Source organism: Dipteris shenzhenensis, chromosome 15 (assembly GCF_047967505.1).
Source record: "Dipteris shenzhenensis isolate YYH24624 ecotype China chromosome 15, Dip_SZ_1.0, whole genome shotgun sequence".
In the NCBI taxonomy this organism is placed as follows: Eukaryota; Viridiplantae; Streptophyta; class Polypodiopsida; order Gleicheniales; family Dipteridaceae; genus Dipteris; species Dipteris shenzhenensis.
In genome coordinates this window covers 18,391,504-18,414,107 of record NC_141610.1, presented here as the reverse complement: position 1 = coordinate 18,414,107, position 22,604 = coordinate 18,391,504, and the positions used below count along the sequence as shown (strand labels likewise).

At 41.3% G+C, this 22,604-nt stretch overlaps 1 protein-coding gene across 1 annotated transcript in view; it reads left to right on the top strand.

The window, feature by feature from the left end:
* Nucleotides 1-18,755, top strand: part of LOC147893486 (peroxisomal acyl-coenzyme A oxidase 1-like) — a 58,180-nt gene extending 39,425 nt beyond the window's left edge. Inside the window, exons 10-14 of the mRNA XM_087385682.1 lie at nt 8,079-8,199; nt 17,312-17,422; nt 17,557-17,626; nt 17,879-18,062; nt 18,155-18,755. Coding sequence (XP_087241808.1) covers nt 8,079-8,199; nt 17,312-17,422; nt 17,557-17,626; nt 17,879-18,062; nt 18,155-18,370 — 702 coding nt within the window. The 3' untranslated portion in view covers nt 18,371-18,755. The remainder of the gene's footprint in view (nt 1-8,078; nt 8,200-17,311; nt 17,423-17,556; nt 17,627-17,878; nt 18,063-18,154) is intronic.
* Nucleotides 18,756-22,604: the final 3,849 nt, after the last annotated feature.

Below are 22,604 nucleotides of genomic sequence, written 5' to 3'. Positions count from 1 at the left end.
ACCTCTTGGTACTTGAACAATTAATTCAAGCTACTCAACCATGGCACCCATTAATTGTTAGCTCTTGCATGCAACATAAAGTCTTAGACTAGGTCTAGTCTCTGTGGGCGTCCCCACTATGCAATCTAATGCACACGCTTTAATTCTCTAGTTGACCAAGGTCAATCCTCTTTGACCATAATTAAGGGCTTTGACAGACAATCAAATAATCAAATCTTTCCGATTGAGGTCGGATTATCTCGATTGACTAAAGTTAAGACTCCTTGGCTAATGCTAAGCCTCCTTGACCAAAGTCAACGCTTTGACCATAGCAAAATAAAGAAAGAACTCTGTGAGTGTGGTTATATAAAAGGTCAACTTTATAAATATGTAAGCTACCTCATTTTTTTCGTATGTGACCCGCAAGGGTCCATAATTCGTGGTAGACAGCTTGGCATACATTTTCTCCTTGCCCTTAAGCTTGCGGAGCCTAGTTTTTTCAAATTTTAAAAGCACCCAATCCCCTGGCTTGAGGTCTGGCTGCCTTTTGTACTTATCTGCAGCTCTCTTATGTTTCTCCTTAGATCTCTCTATCGTTGTCGGCACCTGGTTGAATGCTGTTTGGAGATTTCTAACATACTAATCAGCTACTGCAAATATATTAGAATCACCTTTCCATATATGACCTCAAATGGGGCCTTCACTGTGGAGCTATTGTTAGAAACACGGTGGAGAGAGAGGGAGAGAAGGTTAGGGTGTGAGGAAATGATACATGAATGAAAACATAATGAAAGGCTATCTTGTTCATAATCATGAGAAGTACAAGTCTTATATAGGCTACTCACTCACACTAGCACCTAGTGCATATGGGATAAGTCCCATGATGACACGTGGTGCTCACAAGTGACACACACTTTTTTTTTTTTTTTTTTGGTAAATCCATGATCATATTATCAGCAAAATTTACATGAGGGTCTCAAAAAAGCAGAGAGCCTCAACAGGAAATCAAAAGCAAAGAAAAACTATTTCCAGGCATGACTGAGGAAGATCTCCTTGATGGCAAGCATCATAGATAGATTGCCGTAGGGAGAGTCTGAAATATTCATAAGATTGCAAGAACAGATTCCCAAAATATCGCATGTTGTGATCCTGCCAGATGGTCCAAAAAGCCCAATATCTGACCCAGTTCAAAAATAAAGAGTAATGGACCAGGGTTGCAGGAAGTCTGCCAAAAAGCCAAAAATGTTTCCCAAAAGGTGAGTTAGGGAAACGAAGGCGAAGCGACATGGAAATTTTGCATAAGAAGGTCTTAGTGCTGGAACACATCCAAAACAAATGAGACACCGTTTCAGAAGGGGCCATGCATCGAAGACAGGAAGCAGATGCAATCCTTCGTTGAGCCAGAGTGACCCCCACGGATAAGGTTCCTGTAAGACAACGCCATAGGAAAAGCTTTTGCTTGAGAGGCAATTTGCTTCTCCATAAATTGCGGAGAGTCTTTCGCCACCAAGCAAGTGATTTTGCCATATGCCAAAGAGAATTAGCATGTAAGTGAATCCATGGTGACGGCTGGAGGAAAGAGTATGTCGTGCTGACCGTTAGGTTAGGAAGAGGAACAGGACGAGAATTTGAGCCCACCGGGTGTAACTGCCAATCATGTAATCGGTCCCTGTTAGATAAAGGAGGGATGGGAAGAAAAGGCTGCAGTAATTCAGCAATTTTTCCCCAAATAAACCTGTGATGCATGGCTAGTGGATAAGAAGCCATGGCTTGAGGGAAGGAAAGCATGTGACCAGTAGCATCAACAACGTCATTTATACACCTGATCCCCAATTTGCTGAGATTATATGCCCGAATCGGCTCTTGGAGGGCCAATGGAGGATCAAAAACAGCACTCCAATAAATACTTTCTTGCCGAAGGGAATTGTCACAAGTGACACACACACATAGACTAGTACTAGATCACCTAGTACTACACACCAACACTTCAACGTGTGAGTCACACGTGGCGCTCACATGTGACTCACACACATAGACTAGTACTAGATCACCTAGTACTACACATGCGACACACATAGACTAGTACTAGATCACCTAGTACTACACACCAGCACACTCTTTGGCTATGATGTCTCCAACACCCCCCTTCAGAGCAAAGAGTGTGAGACCCAACATGCAAAAGTGTAGACCAATCCCCCCTCCACCGCAATACTGCAAAGAGCAAGTCCAACTATCCAACACCTCCCGTGTGATAGTGACTTCTCAGTCAGCTTGCGACCGGCAAGGGCAAACCATCACTCATCACCCCCCCTTACTTTGAACTGGGTGGTCAATACCATCAAACCAAAGTAAAAAACCATACAATTATTTTTGGCGGACAAACTAGGGTAGAGTACCTCTTATTGACTCCAAATACATTCAGTTTAGAGGGACAACTGAAGGCTGAGAACCTTTATTTGACTCAACACAAACACACATAGCATCATTGATGGTCATCTACCACCTCAGAGAGGGATAGATCATGTAATAGTCCCATGATGACACGCGGCGCTCAAACGTGACTCACACACATAGACTAGTACTAGATCACCTAGTACTACACATCAACACTTCACACCAACGCACTCTTTGGCTATGATATCTCAAACAGCTATGAACGGTATTATTGTATGCAATGCTACCTTACTTTGACCATCTGTCTAGGGGTGAAAAGAAGAAGAAAAATTCAGGCTCATCCCCATATCATCAAATAGGTGGCTCACTCCCTGTCATAAGTTCTATCTAATGATCTTCTAGTTTCTCAGGGGTGGCTCCCCTAGCAAGGCATCGAAGAAACAATCTTTAAAGCAAAAGCATTCAACTCAGCATGCATTTCTACATTTTTCTTTAGCAAACATGTACGCGGAGACATCGTACTTTATATTGATACAACAGGGATAGTCTACCCTTTGCTCTTAACAACAATCCGTTGTGCTTACCCTTATGTACAAAATCTAACACTCACAACTTCACTTCCTTGTGACTGAAACCGAGGCATCCCGAGAACACTTCAAGAGGTGCAATATAAAAGTCTTTTTAATCCACATAGCCCTGTACATGCATTCTGAGCTTCCCAATCAGTGGGGTCATTGGGACAAGATCACCAAGAAACATGTGATCTACATCCAAGGCTCTTCCCAACTGTTCTGTCTTAGTTCCCAGCCTGAGGGCTAAATTTTCTAATATGAAATTATCAGTAGTGCCTGGATCAAAGAGTATAAGTGCCTGCTGGTCTCTCATTTTGCCCCATGAGAGGCAAATCTCTCTTTCTTCTGCATTAGACACCCTTCCAAGTCATATGGATTCCTCTTGCCACCGGCATGGGCAGTACTTGAGGCTTGTTTTGCTCCTTTGAGGTTGAAGGCCTTTCAGGGTGCTGGCCAGCCACATGCCCTTCATTTCCACATCTGAAACATTTTCCCTCTTTACGAAGAATAGCAATCTGTTTAGGGGTAAATTGAGACTTTCCTTTGTAAGCCTTGGGCATTTGATTTTCCTCAGCTTCTGAGGCTGAGCCTCTTCTTTCAGTCCTGGGATACTTTCTTTTCTCAAACATGGGTGGGGCTAGTTTCTTCTCTTTTTTTGTTCTTGCTTGTAATGATGGCAAAGTAGCAGGGGACTCAGGCATGAACAATGCACCACACAAGGGCCGAGAACCAATTCATGCTGGACGCCCTTGAAGGTACATTTCTTAATTGAATAAATTGCTAAGTACAAAGCACAGACTCAACTCTGCGTTACAACAACACTCAAAAACCGTTTTCATTTTTACAACGAGGTGAAGAGGAGTCGGTGCCCAAAATAGCAACTGCCCCTTTACCACCTAAGGAGTCCATCAAATTGAGGAATCCAAATCACTTCTAAGAATAGTCCTAGGTCACTAGAAATTGCAACTGAGTCTCCTAACTAACTACCAAAAATAAAAACCTGCTACATTTACCTTGAGGCAGCGTATGTTGCATTATAACCCAGTGCACAGTATGCTATTAACCTAGTGCACGGTAGGTTAATAATCCATCGCACACTCAGTTAGCCATTTAATTAGAAGAGGGAGCTGTTGACCTGGATTAGGGTAGACAACTAAGGTTCCACTTGCCTTGACCCACCTACATGCAATTGAGGTATTGGAGCATCCTAGGAGCTAAACCAAATTTACAAGACAATGCCTTTAGCAATGTTGTATTTGATCAACTATTTATTTAGCCATTCGGCAACTCCGGTCTAAGCTCCAGAGATTTGGGAAGGAATTCAAAAAAGCGTACGTTTTTTGGGCTTCCCTGGAGCGATGTAAACCGGCCCTGCCACGTTTTTTTATCGGACCTAGCTGCAACCATTACCATGCGGTGAAAAGACACACCGTGCAGGAAGAAGGTTGCATTATCGCTCGGTATTTATCTATACTGAGTGGCGATAGATATACCACATGGTAAAGTGTAAATACCGCGTGGGGTTAGCATAAGTACCGTGCGGTATTGTTGATATACCACGCGGTGTAGTATCTTTTATATACTGGGCGCCCACCTTGTACTATTTGCATTCATGAGAATCTAGCTCTGCTTGGAGTCTCGGAAAAACAAAGAAGTACAAGAAAAAAAGGATAAAGAAAGCTTGCAAGCTAATTTGTAAGTTTTTGAATCCTTTTAAAAAGTTTGGAGTGTCATTGGTGGGATCGCTTAGGCTAGTTGACATCTACCCACACTAGGATGCAAAATGGACAAATGCAAAGCTCTTAGTTTATACTTTATCCTTTGTCTCTTAGTTTATAGTTTATCTTTTGTGATTAACTGTAAGAAAGATAGATAGTTTTGAAAGTAAGTATCTGCATGCTAGTGGGGAGTCCACGTATGCTGACTCATAACTACTCGCATATGGATACATAATATCTTTGAACCATGTTCCAATGGTCGGGGTCCACATAAGCCGACTAGTAAATACTCGCACATGGATGTGAAATAGTAAATGATATATTATAGTTTATTGGTACTTATTCGAAAAAATACTTGGCTTTGGCCGGTTGTGGCTTGCATTCACCAGCTGCTGATAACAACCCGTTGAAAGTCTAGCCGGTTATGTAGCTCACAATTTTCAGTTTGTATCAACCTGTAAATTATATGCTAGAGAACATTACGGAATTTTCAGTTAATAGTTGTAAGATGAAACTTGTGGCATACTATACCATGCATTTATGTGTAGTTTGTAATACTTTATGCAAAGTGTTGTGAAACCATAGGATTTTGTTACAATGTTAGGCCGTCAGAAGTGGTTGTTCAACTTTGCAACCAAGTCTGTATAGGATCTACCTTGAGGATAAGAAAACATTTGATTGGCAATGAAGTAAAACAAATAAAGAGATGTAAGGGACCAAGTGTTGAATTTGTCATTGCCATCGTACAACGCATTAACCATGCTGAAAGTAGAGTACCCTGTGCACAAGTTGAAGATGTAAATGAGTAAACGTTTAATATGTGCAACTATTTCAATGTAATTTGACATTGATTTGGACCATGGGGATTGTAAATCTATCAATTTCTAGTTTCATACGTATCCATTTGATGATATGTGAGCTAAGTTTGGATATTTAAGCTTGAAGAAATGCTTTTAAATCTTCTGAATAGTTGTGTCATACGGTTGAAAAGTAGTTGGTGTGAGTGAAATAACTGTCATGTAGATGTAATCATTTCTAGCTACTGCACTACCATGTGTGAAATACCGACGTTCGCATACAACGTGGTCCTAATCACCATCTAATTTTAAGACGATCAAGAAATGCCAATGTGGCCTTTGTATTGCAAGATTGGAACCGTAGGAAACAAGACTTAACATGGGTTGGATATGCTAATAGGACGACCTCACTCTCAATCCTCTCTTGTTTTGTTGGCTTGCTATACATTGACATTGGAAGGTGTTGACAGTATTTTTCTCTCACCCCTAGGTTGACCAATCTATTTGGTGGTTGCATAGTGCTTGACTCTTAGTGCTTGCTATGAAGATGCTCACTCCTTTACTCTAGGGTTTTCTAAGCATGCAACATCCTACTCGTTGCTTGGGATGCAAAGAAATGAGTGTTGTACTAACACAAGGTTGTGCAGGCTTGGATAGAACTATATGGAGATGGGTGATTGAACAAGGTGAGTAAAAAACATGCAAAAAGAGAAAACGAAGTACTTATATTATCATTAAGTAAAGGGAATCAGTGCTTGTCACAACCAACTGTAGCTGTAGAGGTGTTTGTGTAACAAGGTGTTGGTACACTTGCTTCGCCTCGGCTCCGGGTACTAGTCTATTTCAAGAGCAACATTGACTCAATCCGGTCAAGGACTACACACCTCAAAACTCGTCCTACTTCGAGTTCACACTTAAGTAGATATATGGCCCTACTAGACTAGCATCAACTAGTCCACGGTGGCATTTTTGGTCACACGTGGGCATAGGCCTCTTCTAGGAAATAGCTATGCTTCATAAAAATTTGGCAATGAACCACTCTTGGTACCTGCACAATTAATTCAAGCTACTAAACCATGGTACCCGTTAATTGTTAGCATTTGCATGCAAAATAAAATCTTAGACTAGTCCTAGTCTTTGTGGGCGTCCCCACTGTGCAGTTTAATGAACACGCTTCAATTCTCTAGTTGACCAGGGTCAACCTCCTTTGACCATGATTAAGGGCTTTGACTGACAGTCAAGGCTCCTCAATCATAATCAAATCTCTCCTATCAAGCTCGGATTATCTCGATTGACTAAAGTCAACCCTCCTTGGCCAAAGTCAAGCCTCATTAACTGAAGTTAATGCTTTGACCAAATAAAAGAACTCTTTGACCATAGCAAAGTAAAGAAAGAAATCTTTGACCATGGTCAAATTAAAGGTCAACTTTATATTTACTTGGAGTATTTACAACTTCTTGGTGACACCTTCTAACTTATTGTAAAAAGTTGATAGGGTTCTTGCATTTGTAATGCTAGTTCATGCAAGCAGGGCATTTTGCATTGTATTTTGTGCTGCCTCTTCTTTATGGAATGATAAGATTAGAGCTATTGGTGTGCGAGATCAAGTATTCCATTAATTTCAGCTGTGGTCAGTGTGGAAGAGAACTAGGAACAACGAACATAAAGAGTTAGACATGTCTAACTGCATTATGGGAAGCTGTGCCCCTTCAGTGAAGGTTTGAAGATGGTTACTTGGATTTGATGATTCACAAGCACTGCTAATGGGGGAATGTTTAATAGCAGTGTTGTTAAATCACCAAATGCAAATAAGCATCTTCAAATCTTCACTGAATCAATGAAGGAAATTGTCATCATATAAGGTCTTGGAGCCTCCCGTCACTCTCCCTTCCCCCCCCCCATTTTCCTTTCTTCCTTTTGCTTGGCCCTGACTCGTCGGTGATTTTTGAAGCTGCTTTCTCACTCTAGCCAATTAATCCCTTGGGCTGCCGATAATGGAGGGCAAACCACTCCCATCAATGCATTTGAAGCTGTCTCGGAGAGTGTTTCATCTACATCTGGCTCTGTTGGTGATGTTCCTTCTCTTTTGTGTCCAGTTTGCCCTGCCTCCAAGCAAGTTTGACGATTCGAGTTATCAGTTGGCTCCTCCCTCGATTCAGGCATTTTGCACAGGTTTTTCTCGATGGAGGAAACTAGGCACACCTCGCTGAGAAAAAAAGGGTTTCCACTTTGTAGGGCTGAGCAGTTTTTTTTTTTTTTTGTTTTTTGGGGTGGGGGGGGGGGGCTCTATAGTGGAGGTTTGGGATTGACTTTTATCTCCCACCTCATAAGTAAGGACTAAGGTTATGGTTTCAGATGGAGTTCTCTCTCCACCCCTGTTTTTTGGTTTTTTGTGGAGGCTTGGGATGCAGTCTACTCTCTCACCTCTGCTGTAATGATCTTTTTTAATGGAATTATTGCATCTTACTGTGATAGGTGTGAATTTGAGGTTATACTGGTTTCTGAAACAGGAGACAAGATTTCTTGAGATCTCTTAAATGAGCAGGTGCACTATGCACGATCCTTCATGTTGTTTTATTGACAGATTGTTTACTTTGGTATGCATATATCTTTGACAGGTTGCAAGGTTTTTGATGAAGACAATTTCACAAGTGGGAACAGGGAAAAGGTCGTCTGGTACTGCTGCGTATTTAAATAATTTGGGGGGCCTAATGACAGAGAACTGCAAGGTCACAAAAGGTAGGGGCCTTATACAGACCTAAAAGCTGCTTCAACAACATGGATTAGTTATTTTTGTTTTGGAAATTGCAGGAGTTGAACTGTGTTACTCTCTACTAGCTTGGGAATTGTTTTTCAGTTGTCTTACTGGAATCATTTACAATGCCAATGTTTGTTTGCGTGCTGCTCACTAGTCACTCCTTAGCTCTATGTATTTCAGTGTAAATGTTTCTTTCTCGATCTATAGGTTTATGTTGCATGGTTAGAAGTGTTTATGCAACTGGGGGAAAAGTTGACACGTCATTGGACAACTCCCATGCATTGTCCATATAAACACAAAGATCTCTTCTTTACAATCACTATCAGCCTAGGCTATGAAAAGGACTCCCGTTTTGAGTAGATGATAGCATTGGATGCCTTTCTTCTCTCTCTACAGCATCTTATCTGTGGAAACTCTTTGTGCATTGACTCTCTTGCTTGCTCTAGCAGATACAATCCCAACATCATGTTGAAAATGTGCAAGCTTGTACTAACAATATTCCAAGTATTAAAAGAAAGTAAAGTGGCATTCATGCTGTAAAGCTGAGCTTTTGTCTATCTCACATAAAGCCAAAAGTTGTGATTCAGGCCCTTGGATCCTTCTTGATTTTGATGTCATAAGTGTGATTTCAGATGAACAGATCAAGATAGAGTTTCAAACAAGGAATGCCTTATTTTGTCAAGGCAAAGAGCATCAAGATGACTGCAAAAGGAGTAAGCCAAGGGAACTTGTATGGGCTATTGAAAGACTTGCATATAGATAATGCAGTGACTTTTTCAGAGTAGTTTATGTCTTAGCGGTATATGGTCATCTTAACTGTGAGAGGCTGGCAAATTTGCAAAAGGACATCAAACTGATCAAGCTCATTCCAGATTGCCTATAGAAGTGCCTCAGCCTCAGCCTCTGCCTCTGCCTATGGAAGAGCTCTCAGCCATGTTTGTCTTTTGAGGCTTCCTTCAGTGGAAACATGGCCCCTTTATGAGGAAAAAAAGGAAGCTTTCGAAGGAAATGGGAAAAGTCTCTATTTAGGAAAACGCGTGCTTTTGCCAAGGTGGCCATTTTTGGAAAAATAGGTTGCGGTTAAAGGGGGATTTTTGGCAGTTCTTATTATTCCAGAGTTTCATAGTTTTGGAGAGGCTGAATACAAAGACTGTGACTGAGGTTCAGTGGGCGAATCCCTAGGTGAATTCTCTTTTTCAGTGAGGAAGCATAGCATGGGGCGGCCTGAAGGAACTTCTTACTTCTTGAGTCTTGATTGGAAGTGTTCTTTTATTTTGAAAGAAAACTTTCTCATGAAAGGACGAAGCTTCAAATTTTCGTTCTTTTCTATTTTTGAAATTGTGTTAAAACCTTTCTATTTTTGAAATTGTGTTAAAACCATGGTTTCTTGAGTTTCCTACATTGGCCCCACACTGATATTCTTACTTATCTTTCTTATTGTTTAATGTTGTGTGGCTTTTTCCATCCTACATACATGTTCACAATAACATTGAGCTTTGATCCTCAATACTGTATCTTCTAAAACTAAATTCAAGCAAGGAGTTATCCCCGAATCTTGTGTTAGAGATCAATTCCTCACATGCAAGCCCCTAGATGAGGTTTTCAACAAAGTCCAAGTGTGAAGGGGAATTTGATTGCTGAGAAAATTTGGTTTTCTCAATGAAGCCGAATCATGTAGAAGTCCTGGGTTGGATCCGGAAGACAGGTAACCTTGCAAATAGCTATCCAGGACTGGTTCTAGAAGAGCAAGAATCCTGGGTTGGACCTGTCACCTGGATGACATGTAATCCACCAGGATGGCATGATTTGGGTGTTGTCCCACCAGGTGGAAAGCAAGGGGTAATCTCTGGTTGTTAGACAAATTTGACGCATCAATTACGGTCTGACACTGCCACCATTGGCAGGATGGCGGGTATGAAGGAAGCTCAACTCAATAAACAAAGCACGATGAGAGGTCAGTGCTATTGCTTGGATTGGTGATGGGAGACGTGACTTAGCAGCATGCAAGAAGTCGCAAGTCTATCATCTAGTGAAGGCAAGCTTAGCCGCTTGTAGTTGCAAGACAAGGTTGTATCATCAAGCAATTGGAATTTTGTATTCATTATCTCCCGATATGTCATATCAACAATTAGAAACTATATCTTAAATAATATAAGCATAATATAAAGCCCTTACAATAGGAGCATGTGAGGGCAGTATGGCTAGGGACGTTGCTTTTATGATACACAATTATAGTGTGATCAGTAGTTAGCAAAGCTGTTAGAAATACAACATTGTGAAGGAGAGAGAATGCTCCATAGTTATTCAGCAAGCCACACAGCAAAGATTTTTATTGAGATGCACCGATTAGAAGGACACTTTCATCTAGGTGGACTCAAGTATTCTAATGGTCAGTTCTAGTTCAAAACGTAGATTCATCATCTTTAGGGGAGGCCAACTTCATGATGTTGATCTTGAAGGAAGGTGTTGAGGATGCAATCTTGACATCGTGTTGATTATGTGAAATAAATACATGCACTAAAATGTTTAGAGTGCTAAAAAGACATTCCTGTCCTAACTCTAACACGGTTTTGTATTTATTGATTCTTTACAACCATGCATTGTTAGCCTATTGTGTCAGCTCATCAACTAACATTATTTATCAGCTTTTTAGCTCTATGAAATGGTGTGAGAGGTACGTTGGATTGTGTCGGATGCATTGAGCTGACTTAGTATCTTGTGTGTTAAGTGGGGATAGACGTTAGAGCTTCAATGGATTGTCTCTTGCAAGTTGACGCAACTCCACTAGCTTTTTGGCCTCAAGCATGTTTTGTACCATAAAGCTCGACAGAGAATAGTTAGTACCATGCAACTTATCCTTCTAGGCCGAAACCCCAAAAGCATCGCTTGCATTCTATGTGATCTCAAAAGAATGCAAGTTTATTTGAAAGTCCCAAAAAGAAAATAAACTTGCTCTGGAATCTGCCTGCAATTCTGCAAAAGTGCAACTTGACATGCAATTTTGCAACAAGACTTGTTAGCTTTAGCTCCTACTAGTTAGTTCTAGTCACCATTAGTTCATTTTTAACTAAGTCAACTCATATAACATGGGTTGACCAAATGAGGGTTTAACCTTCATAGGCTTGTACTCTCACTTATTTTGTACTCTTTTTGTACTTGAGTGCTTCTGCAATACATATTTTTAGTTTGACTCTCTCCAGTGGTATCAGTGCAGGTTTCCAGCCCTGGCCTGTGCTCCCCCAAGCTGTGTGGAGCATTTCTGTCATTTGAGAGTTGGAGCTGCAGACCCTATTGGCTGGTTTGCAGTAGCTGCCACCTTTTGTTTGCTTCCTACACATAAGACTCAATTTTTCCACTCCAGGTGCTGTCTTTTTGTCTCACGACCTCTACTGGAGCCTTTTGGATAGACGTGCTCCTAGTTTCAGAGCCCTAACTGCTATGAAATCACATATTTGAAGGCGTCTACCAGGTGACTGCTGTTCCTGCTGTATTTCGGAGGAGGTCTGCTGTTGTGTTTCAGATTCCTGCTCCATTTTGGGGCTTTTCTGTGCATTTTTGTTGGTTAGCAATCATTCCAAGCAGGTTACTGCATGGGAAGCACTTTACAACAGCCAACCCTCCTGTGGAAGCTGTCCTACAGTTGGTCGACTGTTTCAGCACCTTTTGTCTGCTCCATTTCTGGTCATTGCCTCTCCTACAAGCATCAGGAATTTGTGCACTGTTTTTCTGTCACCTCTAGGAGCTGTTTGGTGATGTTGCACCTGTGTTCTGGCCTGGACTACTTTGTTGAAGTCAACTCTGCTGCCTTTTTCAATTGTCTGTATGTAATTTGTAGTATTGTGCAGCCAGCACATTGTGGCACTCAGTTGACCATCTGTGGCGGGAATCAGACATTTGCACTTTCCTTGGTGCAATCTTTTTTTTCAGTCAGATTACTTTGCGTCCTTTGTGTATGTGCCTTAGCTACAATGGCAAACAATGACATCTTTGGCATGCTTTCTCTTGAAGACAAGCTTGATGGCACCAACTATGCCATGTGGTCATACATGATGCATTGTCCAAGAATTTATGGAATATTATTGCAGGTTTTGACATGCACGTGTCACTGCACCTGTCACTCTGGGTGGTGGTAATGTTGTTGACTCTTTATCTTCTATCACTGTCTCAAACTTAGGAATAGTCAGGATGGGATGGTAGAGATGCTTGGGCTCGTGCCTTAATTGCATTGTGAGCAAAAAGGATGAAATCTGTCACATTAGGTCTTGTAGGACTGCAAAGGATGCTTGGGATAAGTTAGCCTCTTTGTATCAAATACTCAATGAAGCAAGGGTTGCATATTTGTAGAAGCAGTTTGATGCCTTGAAGATGGATGAGGGGGAAAGCATGGATGTAGATAAGAAAAAGATGTAAAACTAGGTGATCATATTTATGGTTTCCGAAAGCGCATTGAATTAGAGGAAAAGAAGCAATCTAGCCTTGCAATTATTTTCCCGTGAGAAGGATGAATCAGCAATTATTGCTCACATCATGATTGGGCTTTTGTTGTTACATGTCAGTACAGTCCTTCTATTCATGGTTGTTTCTGATGCATTCAAAACTTGGTATTTTGACAATGGTGCTTCTAAGCATATCACTTCTTGCAAGAAGTTTCTGCATTGAAGGGGAGTTTTGTGACTTGTGCCAATAATGCATCTTATGCAGGAGCTTACTGCAGCATCAGGATGTTTTGTATGTCCCAAGGATAAGAAAGAATCTCAAATCCATTTCAGCCATTGCTATCATCCGGATATAGATTTTATCTCTGATGGCTACCACTGTGCCGTCTATGATTTCAAAGATGGCAACACCTTTGTCAACACTAGAACATTGACTAGGAGTCTATATAGACTTGATGCCTAACACAAAGAGATAGACACCACAACAATTGGTAGTAGAGGACTCTGTGGTTCCAGACACCCTAAGCGTTTTGGGCATCTAAATTATTGCAGTCTGGCTAGATTGCATTCACAGAATATGGTTGTTGATGTTCATAAGTTGCATTTAGTTCACAATGATGTGTGTGGTCTAATGCAGACAGCATCTATTGGTCGGGGTTTATGCTTTGTTACCATTTTGGATGCCTTCACCAGGCATACTTGGGTTTACCCATTGAAATCCAAGTTAGATGTCTTTGCTTGTTCCACAGCTTCTCACAGTCCGCACTGACAGGGGTGGTGAGTATGTCCCTTAGAGTTTGCGGTTTTAAGGCATCTCATAAATCATACATTAGTGTACCGTGCCATACATACCACAATAGAATGGTGTTGCAAAACACAAGAATAGAACATTGATGGAGATGGCACTGTGTATGAAGAAGGATTACTCCTCCAATGCCATTATGTGCGCCAATTATGTCTTGAGTGGTTCACCCACCAGGGCATTGGATGTCATCTCAGTTACAACGTAAGCTTGAGGACAAGGCACTTGAATGGATCTTTATTGGATACAGCTGAGAAAGAAAAGGCTATCGTTAGGTTACACCAAGCAAGTACTGGCAAGGATATTATTAGCAAAGATGTTATCTTTTCTGAAAACTCTGTCATGCCGTTGTTGGACTGTCAAAAACAGCCAACGTACTGTTGCTTCTAATGTTTTGATACATGCTATCCTTGTTCAAGTTTGCATCAGACTTTTGATGTGTGCATGGAGGCTGCACTCAGCCACAAACAGAATCTGATTTTCATCCCTCGCATTGATCAGGCCACTACAGATCAAGCAGTGACCAAAGAGAGGGCTGCCATAAGACAACAAAAAACAGTCCCTAGATGGCTGTTAGATGCATTAAAGTACAGCAAAGAAGATGATCCTTTGTTTGGACGTACAAAAGCCACTTCTTGTCACATGCAGGGACAGTTAGTGGAGGTTTCATTGATTGCTATAGCTTTCAATGAAGAGCCACGGTGTCACAAAGATGCCTTTGAGAGAAAAGATTGGATGGATGCTATGCAATATGAGCTAGAATCAATTCATGAGAATGGCACTTGGGAGTAATTTGCCTAAAAGCAAGCGTGCTGTGAGCACCAAGTGGGTATTCAGAGGAAAGTGAATGCCCTTGTTGATTGATGTAAAGGCTGCCTTGTTGTAAAAGTTTGCTCATTGCAGGGCATTGATTTTGAGGAGACGTTTGCACCCACTCCACACATTACTACCATTACGTGCATCATTGCTAGAGTGGCCCATCATTATTCCCAATTGCATCAGCTGGACATCAAAACTGCTTTCCTTCGTGGAGATTCGCAAGAGGAGGTGTATGTCTCTTGCTTTGAAGGCAAAGGGTCTAAAATATGGTGTGCCAGCTACAAAAAACACTTAATTGTTTTTAGTAGGCACCCTGAACTTAGTATACCAAGATTGATACTCATTTTATTAGCCTTGGTTTTCAGAACTGCCCTACAAAGAGCACTCTCTACGTCTGCAAGCTGATGCCGACTAGCTGATTTTAATTTTATATGTTGATGATACTGGACATTCCACTTAAATGTGCTCACGTTGGGGTAAGGTATCATGATGAGTTAATGCAAATATATTGGACAACTCCTACACAGATTTCAGTTTTAGGACTGTCAGCCAGTTTCCACACCTGTGGAGTCTGGTTTCCATTTCTCCATGGATGATGCTGTTGAGCCCTTTGATGCCTCTCTATTAGCATGTTATTGGATGCTTGAAATATCTATGTTACACACACGGCCAAATCTTCAGTATGTGGTTTTGAATTGAGCTGATTCATGCGAAAATCCCGGTACATTGCATTGGCAGGTTGTGAAGCAGGCCTTTCGATACTTGAAAGACGTTCAAGATTTGGGCCTTGTCTATGGTCACCATTCTTCATTTACTCTGCATGCTTTTATGGACAGTGATTGGGCAAGGTCCTATGACACTAGAGTGCCACATAGTGGCACAACTATTTTATGCTTGGAGCTTCATGCATAACTTGGTTCAACAAAATTAAGCGTATGGTTGCTACTTTCAGACAGCTGAGTACAAGGCAGCTTTTTTACAGCCACGGTGGAATGTATCTGACTATGGAAACTACTTGCAGATCTTGATGTTGGTCAGACTCTCCCACATTAACTACACTTGTCAAAATGCTTTAGCCATTGCGCAGAATCCAGTGTTTCATGCATGCACTAAGCACATTGAGGTTCTTTATCATTATGTAAGATAGAGACTGTCAGCAAGTGATATTCACTTGTCTTATGTTCCAACACAAGACAATTTGGCAGATATCTTCACCAAGGTGCTTCCACGACCCAAGTTTGAATCTTTTCAGCAAGCTTTACACTCCATTCCATTTGCCACGTGATCCTTCCATTACTATACCATTTGGATGAGGACGTGTAACCGTGGCATTAGGTCTAGATATCTCGGATATGTTTCCAGAATACTTCACCCATAGGGAGGCTTGTTTGGTTTAGCCCCTGGCATGGCCTTCTAAGCACTACTAGTTAGTTCTAGTCAACATTAGTTCATATTAAACTAAGTCAACTCCTATAACATGAGTTGACTAGCTTAGGGTTTAAGGTTATCCTTCATAGGCTGGTACTCTCACTTATCTTGTACTCTTTTTGCACTTGAGTGTAATAAATCAGTTGAGTTCGACTCTTTGCTGTCTGCTTGCTCCTACAACTCCAAAGTCTTGCTGACTGAATTTTCAGATGTATTTCCATCTGAATTGCCTTATGGTCTACCACCTCAGGAGTATGGCCCATAATATGGAGCTTCTTTGTGGAGCTCAGACGTGGTTAAACACCGTATAGGTTGACTCTCAAGGAAAAAAACAAGATTTCCTGACAGTGGTGAAAATATGTTCATATGGGACAATATTGTGTTACACAAGTTACAATTTGGAGCCATAAAGATAATGCCTTCTCTTCTTTAAAGCGTCAATTACAGCATGAAGCTGATTTTCATGCATAGGATATCTGACATGAGATACAGTCAACTTTTGACTCACAAAAGCCACAGGTTTAACATCCTGAAAAAGGCTCTGCCCCAATGGCATAGTCATTGGCATCATCAACCACAAATGGTTTTCCCGGATCCACAATCTGCAACATCAGACCACATGCTTGGGTCTATACTAAAATTGTTTTATATGGACTCCCTTTCACTCCCGAATTTTAAGAATCTCACGTTCATGACGGTTCACAAAATTGGCTACTCATTGACTACTAATACCTTTTCAGGATCGATATAGGTGGTAATCAAACATTAAAGCTCATGGAGATACTTTCCCATTTCGTATTTGGGATCTCGGTTGGATGCAGCAAGCCACCTTGTCTCAGTATTAACATCTTAAGAAGCTTAAAATGGTCCATGAGACAAAGTACAATACAATGCATGAAATAGCAGAGGAAGAGCCTGACTGCTTCTCATGCTCACTAATGAGAAGCAACGAAGTGAAAGTAAAACTTCATTGAAGTCTGATGCAATGCAAGTTGAATAGGTAGAGGGCCCTCATCAGCTGATAGAGGTATCCATGGTTGCATTTTTCTATGTATGTCGAGGATCATGATACGTGGAGCAGACAGACTGTTGGGGAAGGCTTGTCTATGTCTTCAAAGCATGTCCTTTTCTGCTGCTGTTGGCATGTGAGCCTCTATCCATGATAAGCTTGTGAGTGTCGCGCTTCTGTGTAGTCTTGACTCTCCTAGGTGCATTGATGTAGAACATGTGCTTGGAGATGTAGTTTGTGCATGGTTATCTGGGCTGCTGGTCCATGGAATCTACTCTCAATGATCAAGCCCTGTGTTGTCCCTCTCCTAGCTCAATTATCAAGAGTTTTCAAGTAGACATCATTGTACAATTTTCTCCTACCTTGGGTGTTCAGCATGCAGGGAGTTCTGCATGGTCATTAGTCTTTGTATACATGGTGTTATATCCACTAACCTGCTTTACATAGATACGAGATGCAGCACAAGGATACTATGGGAAAATTGCTGCGGTAAGATCTGTACAATGTAATTAAGCTTGGTTTTTTTTAGTATGCTCATTCTTGAAATAATGCACAAACAATTTTGTTATTGCCTTTCAACCTGTCTCTTTTTCTTGTAGGAGTGGACTGGATGGACCCAGTAGCTCTGCAGCATGCTTTTGAAGCAAGATCTGCAAGGCTTGCTGTTAATTGTGCTTCTCAGATTGCAGAGGCAGGCAGTCAGGAAGCAGGCAAGTTATTCCGACTCTTATTTGTAGGAAATTTGGCTGGATGTCGTTGCAGGCCCTGAATGACAAGCGAGCATTGATTTTGTGTGATTGTGATAATTTTTTAATACAAGATGTATTGACTGCAAAATCGACAGGATTTGCTGAGATTTCTGCAGAGTTGGTTGAAGCAGCTCAAGCTCATTGTGAGCTCATTATTGTCCTGAGGTATATTAAAAAGAGTAGATTCCTACAGAAACACTGATTTACAAACAGTTGCTTCATGTACATGAACAAATACACGCAACAAAAAATATGTTGATGCAAACGTGATCATCATTAAGTTTGTATGATTAAGTGATGTCTTGCAGAGTATCACGTGCCTTAATTGTATACTAACTTTTAGTTCCAGGTAGGATTATTGATTTTCTTTTTCAGATTTATGATTTATTTTGTGTTCCTTTTGGTTTTGGAAATCAGATTTATAGAGGCATTGAAGAAAGACATTGCAGGAAGAGGGGTGAAAAAGCAGCTTCAAATCCTGTGCAATATATATGCTTTATCCTTGATCACTGCTAATACAGGGAGTTTTTTAACAACTGGGTATCTAACCAGTGATCAAATCTCTCTTGCAAGGGATCAGCTTCGAAATCTTTTTCGTCAGGTATTTCCGTCAACTTTAATGTTAGGATAAATCATCCTGAGTCCGTCATTACATTCCATGTCCTAAATATTTTGTCCTTGTATTTGTGGCAGGTGCGACCAAATGCGGTTGCTTTAGTTGATGCTTTTGATCACACAGATCATTTTCTAGGCTCCGTATTAGGCCGCTATGATGGTGATGTCTATGCTAACCTATATAAAGAAGCTTGGAAGGATCCTTTAAACGAGTCAATTGTAACGGAGGGCTATGACGAATACATTCTCCCAATTCTGAAACAACATCCAAGGCTACCGCGTTCAAAAATCTAACCGAAAAGGGCATCCAGATTATGCTCTTGCCAGAAGCCATACTTCTCTTCATGTTAGCAATAATTTAAGTTGTAACTTTCCCAAATTAGAAACTCTGCAACCTCAAATTGTTCTCTGTTAGAGCTCTCTAAACAAATAGAGTGTTCAGTCAGTCTGCACAATTTACACTGGTGCAATGGGCTTATTTCACTGCAAACGTTTTCAACCAAGCTGAGTGTATGACAGTGGTCTTGATCAGACTTCAACTCTCAAGGTCGTCCTAGCGGTGATTGCCTTTGTTTGCTATTCGGTGTGGCCAGGATGATGCATACTTGGGATTTATAAGGACCTGCAGTGTTTCTTCCCTCGCCTGCTTTGTTTGGTGTTAAGTCATTGTAACCTGCTTGTCAAATTTGCAGGAATGAACGTCTGCTGCACTAAATATGCATACCAGAGGTTTTCTTATTATGGTAATATTTGTGCATTTACGTAAGGGGATCACAGGCAATCAGGGTTCTTATTAATGGACTTGACACCAAGTGAGACAAAGGTATGGACCTAACCAAATAGGGCATTTGGCGAGAGACTAGAACTAGAAAGTCGTTTGGCTGGCTCTGTTAACTCTGCCACATATCAGCCTGACAGCCATTGGTAATATAGTAGGAAAACAAGTGAAATTAGTGGGATTAACATAGAGTTTGCACAAGGTATTTTAGCTAGAAAGGGAACCCTCCAACATATTTGGTACAAAATCTACACGTGAGTCCTAATCTACAAAGCTCTCCTCCTATAACCTGTCCTTATCTTTTTTCCGCCCTGTGCAACCTCTCTCCTCACTCCAGCCCCATTGCTTCCTCTTGGGAGTGCTTGCATCTGCTCATCATGTATTGATGCTCATTTATAGGAAGACCATGCTCCATCAACCACTGGCACAGGTCCGCTCTGGTCAGCAAGTGTTCACACACAGCTGCACCACCCAAAATTTGTTTCAGCTTGTATTGGAGACTTGATCACAATCATTCTCGTATCTTGTCATTGCCTAGCAGGACAGGTGTGGCTCTTCCTGGTTCCTTTTTTCACAATCGTTGCTAGCATATAGGGGGAGCTACCACTGCAAACCAAACAGAGAACACCCCCGCCCCGCCCCACCTCTCTCTCTCTCTCTCTCTCTCTCTCACAGAAATGACAAAGGAAAGAAGAAAAAGAAAAAGCACATGCACACGCACTCTCATGCTCACCCGCCTATGCGTCCACCACACAGGCAGCCGATCATTGCCTCATCAAGTGCATTGACAAATTTGTTAATTTATACGATTGGTCTTTGTTCAAAATCATTTGTTAGGCGTTGGATCATTTCAATCTCTTCAATGTAGATGTATCAAACTTGATTCTCTATGTGTAATCGTGTTGGTTGTGTTTTAATTAGGCCATGGCTAAGTGTATCTTAATACAGCAAAGAAGGCTAGCCCTTGGCACCATTGTGCATATTGTCCTGCCATTCTTAGAAGGCCTCCCCACGCTACTGCTAGTGGTAATGGTGAAGAGGCATAGGCAGGGTTACAAAGGGAAGTTGGCTCCTGTGTCGTGATGCGCTCCTCGTCTTTGATTATGTTCTCTGTAGTTAATTTGTGGGTATTTTGAAAGGCACTGCACCAATGAAATGGTTTGGGCTCTGTAAAACCAGGTTGGGAGCTGTTGGTTTCTCCCACCCGTGCCTCCCACTCAGCTCCTCAACACCAGCCATGTCGGTAGGGGGAACATGTGGATGAATCAACTCCTTGCTACTTTTTAGCAGATGTGAGGCTGTTGGAGTTGTTGAAGAAGTGCAGTGAGGTCCTCTTATTGTACTGGATCAATGTAATGGTTGTGCTATACTACAGGATCCTAGTGTCTTAGAACTAACTCTTAGAATTGTGCCTTTGGAATGTAATGGTTGTGCTACTATAGAATCTTAGTGTCTTAGAACTAACTCTTAGAAGCGTGCCTTTGGAATCAAGCTCTCATTGAGCTCCACTCAGGTTCGAATCCCAAGCCGACCAAGGTTACCTGTAATCCCTCTTTCAGATCACAACCACAGTCTTCAATTCGTGTTCACCCTCACTGTCAATTGCATCTGTTAGGGTCGCATTGACATCCATAGCTCCAAAAGATCAGCAGAAAGCTTCAAATGCTTTTCCCTTGAGAAACCACCCCTTGTATGTCTGGAAGGATTTCACCCTCCACCTAAACAAACATTGTGACCATAGCATTGCATTGGTAATCAACAATAATGCATAAAGGAGGGGGCTGGCCAAGAAAGGTTGACCTGATTCTATCTATCGAGACTAGCTAGAGGTAGTCATACACCTATACATTGTATTGATTGTACTTTCTCTGATCAGCATGGTAATGTATGGACTATTGACCTAGGAGTTTGTTGTTGCCTACATACTCCATCTAGGTATATACATACTCCACTCTAGGACTGTATAAAGTTGGGTATTTTCTTAGCCATTTTGTCCATAGCTTGGACCTATGGTTGGGCATCTTTGAGCCATGCAACTATCCCTAAAGGTGCGCATATAGTTAGCCTGACTAGGGTGACGTGGCCCTAAAACGAATACAAGGACGTTCTCATGTTGTCCATTTGGCATCCATCTTGTGCAAATGTGGAAGCCTAGCCTACCTCTTCTTTTCTAGCAATCTGTTGAAGCCAAGCAGTGCGGAATTGCTTTGGATCAGGGCCGTCACTGCTTGCAAGTGCCAATGTGCCACCATCTACACCCTTACACAGAAAGATGTCAATTGTGCATTGTCTCATATGTCATCATTGTGAAGGTCTTCACCCTAAGCTTTGCTTGCATGAAGCACATAATTAACCCTTGGGTTCCTTGCTTGGAAATTTCATGCCACGTTGTCCATGTTCAATTAGCTCGCCAAGTAGTTACTGCACTTGTAAGCAACTTGTTAGACAAAGGGGTGGCCATCGACCAACTCAAATTACTTTCTTGCTACGTCATTGGCTTTGACACAGACTTCAATTATGTGTAGATTAGAATTCAATAGCTTGAACTTCAAATGTTTTGATCAAGTTTAAGGAAACATTTCAAAAGTGGTCTTAAGCGCATGGAAGATGCAAGAGAGGGAGTGAGAAAAATATTTGGAGGATGACAAGGTTTTTAGTTGTTAGTATGAAAAGCATTCTCTTTTTGTAGTGCGAGTGGCACGGGAACCGCTTTAAGGAGTCTTATACAGACGTCTACACATTCAATTTGCAAGTGCCATGAGAATTGCTTCAAGTCTATTTTCAATGATTGCAATTTTTATTATAGTTAGAATCTTGTACAAATGTCTACACATTCAATTTGCTTCTAGTAAACCATTTTTGTCTAAATAAGCTATTGATCCTATTGTTGTATGAAGTAGTTAATCCTATTGTGCGTTCTCAAGTTTGTATACAAGTAGTCAAACCAAATTTGCAACAAGACCTTAAGACTACTTTATGTACACCTCTTGTTGCAGTGTCAACTTAGGGATTTGACATCTTGCACTTCAAACTAGTGTACTTTAGGGGTCACCCAACATGATTTAGTTACCCATGTGATAAAAATGGAGATCCATAGAGATAGTAACCTTCAAATGGTGTTCATCCATGTGATTGGTGCAAAGCCTACACCTTGCTGAGCATCTCCTTTTGCAACCAACCTTCCATTGTATGTTATTTGCTTATAGGTTAGCCTTATGGACGCTTGTGCAACCCACTACATTCTTTTCAATTCACTACCAAGTGCCGAATTAGTAACATCACTATGCTATCTCAATAACAATGGTAGTGTCAATAGGCCCCTTTTGTTGCTAACATTCAAGTACATAACTTCCAAAAAACAAGCGTCAAAAGAGATTTGATTTCTTCTTATGATATTTAAATAAGTGCCTTAGTATCTTGGGAAAATGTTGTAGGGTCGTTATACTTTAATGATGCACGTAGTTTGACAATTCCAAATGTGAATTACATATGCCTCAAAACAAGAAAGGCATATGCGTGCCCATACATTTTCCCACATGCATGGACATATGTTCGTGCATGCGGGTGCATTGGGGTGTGTGGAGGTGTCCATAGGTGTGCGCAAGTGCATGTGTATGCACACACGTTGAATGCATGTACATAGAGGCACAAAAGCATGTGGGTGCATGCGTACATACATGTGTACATACATGAATGCATGCATGCACACGTGCTTGCATGCGTGTGTGCATACTCGCACAGTTGCACACG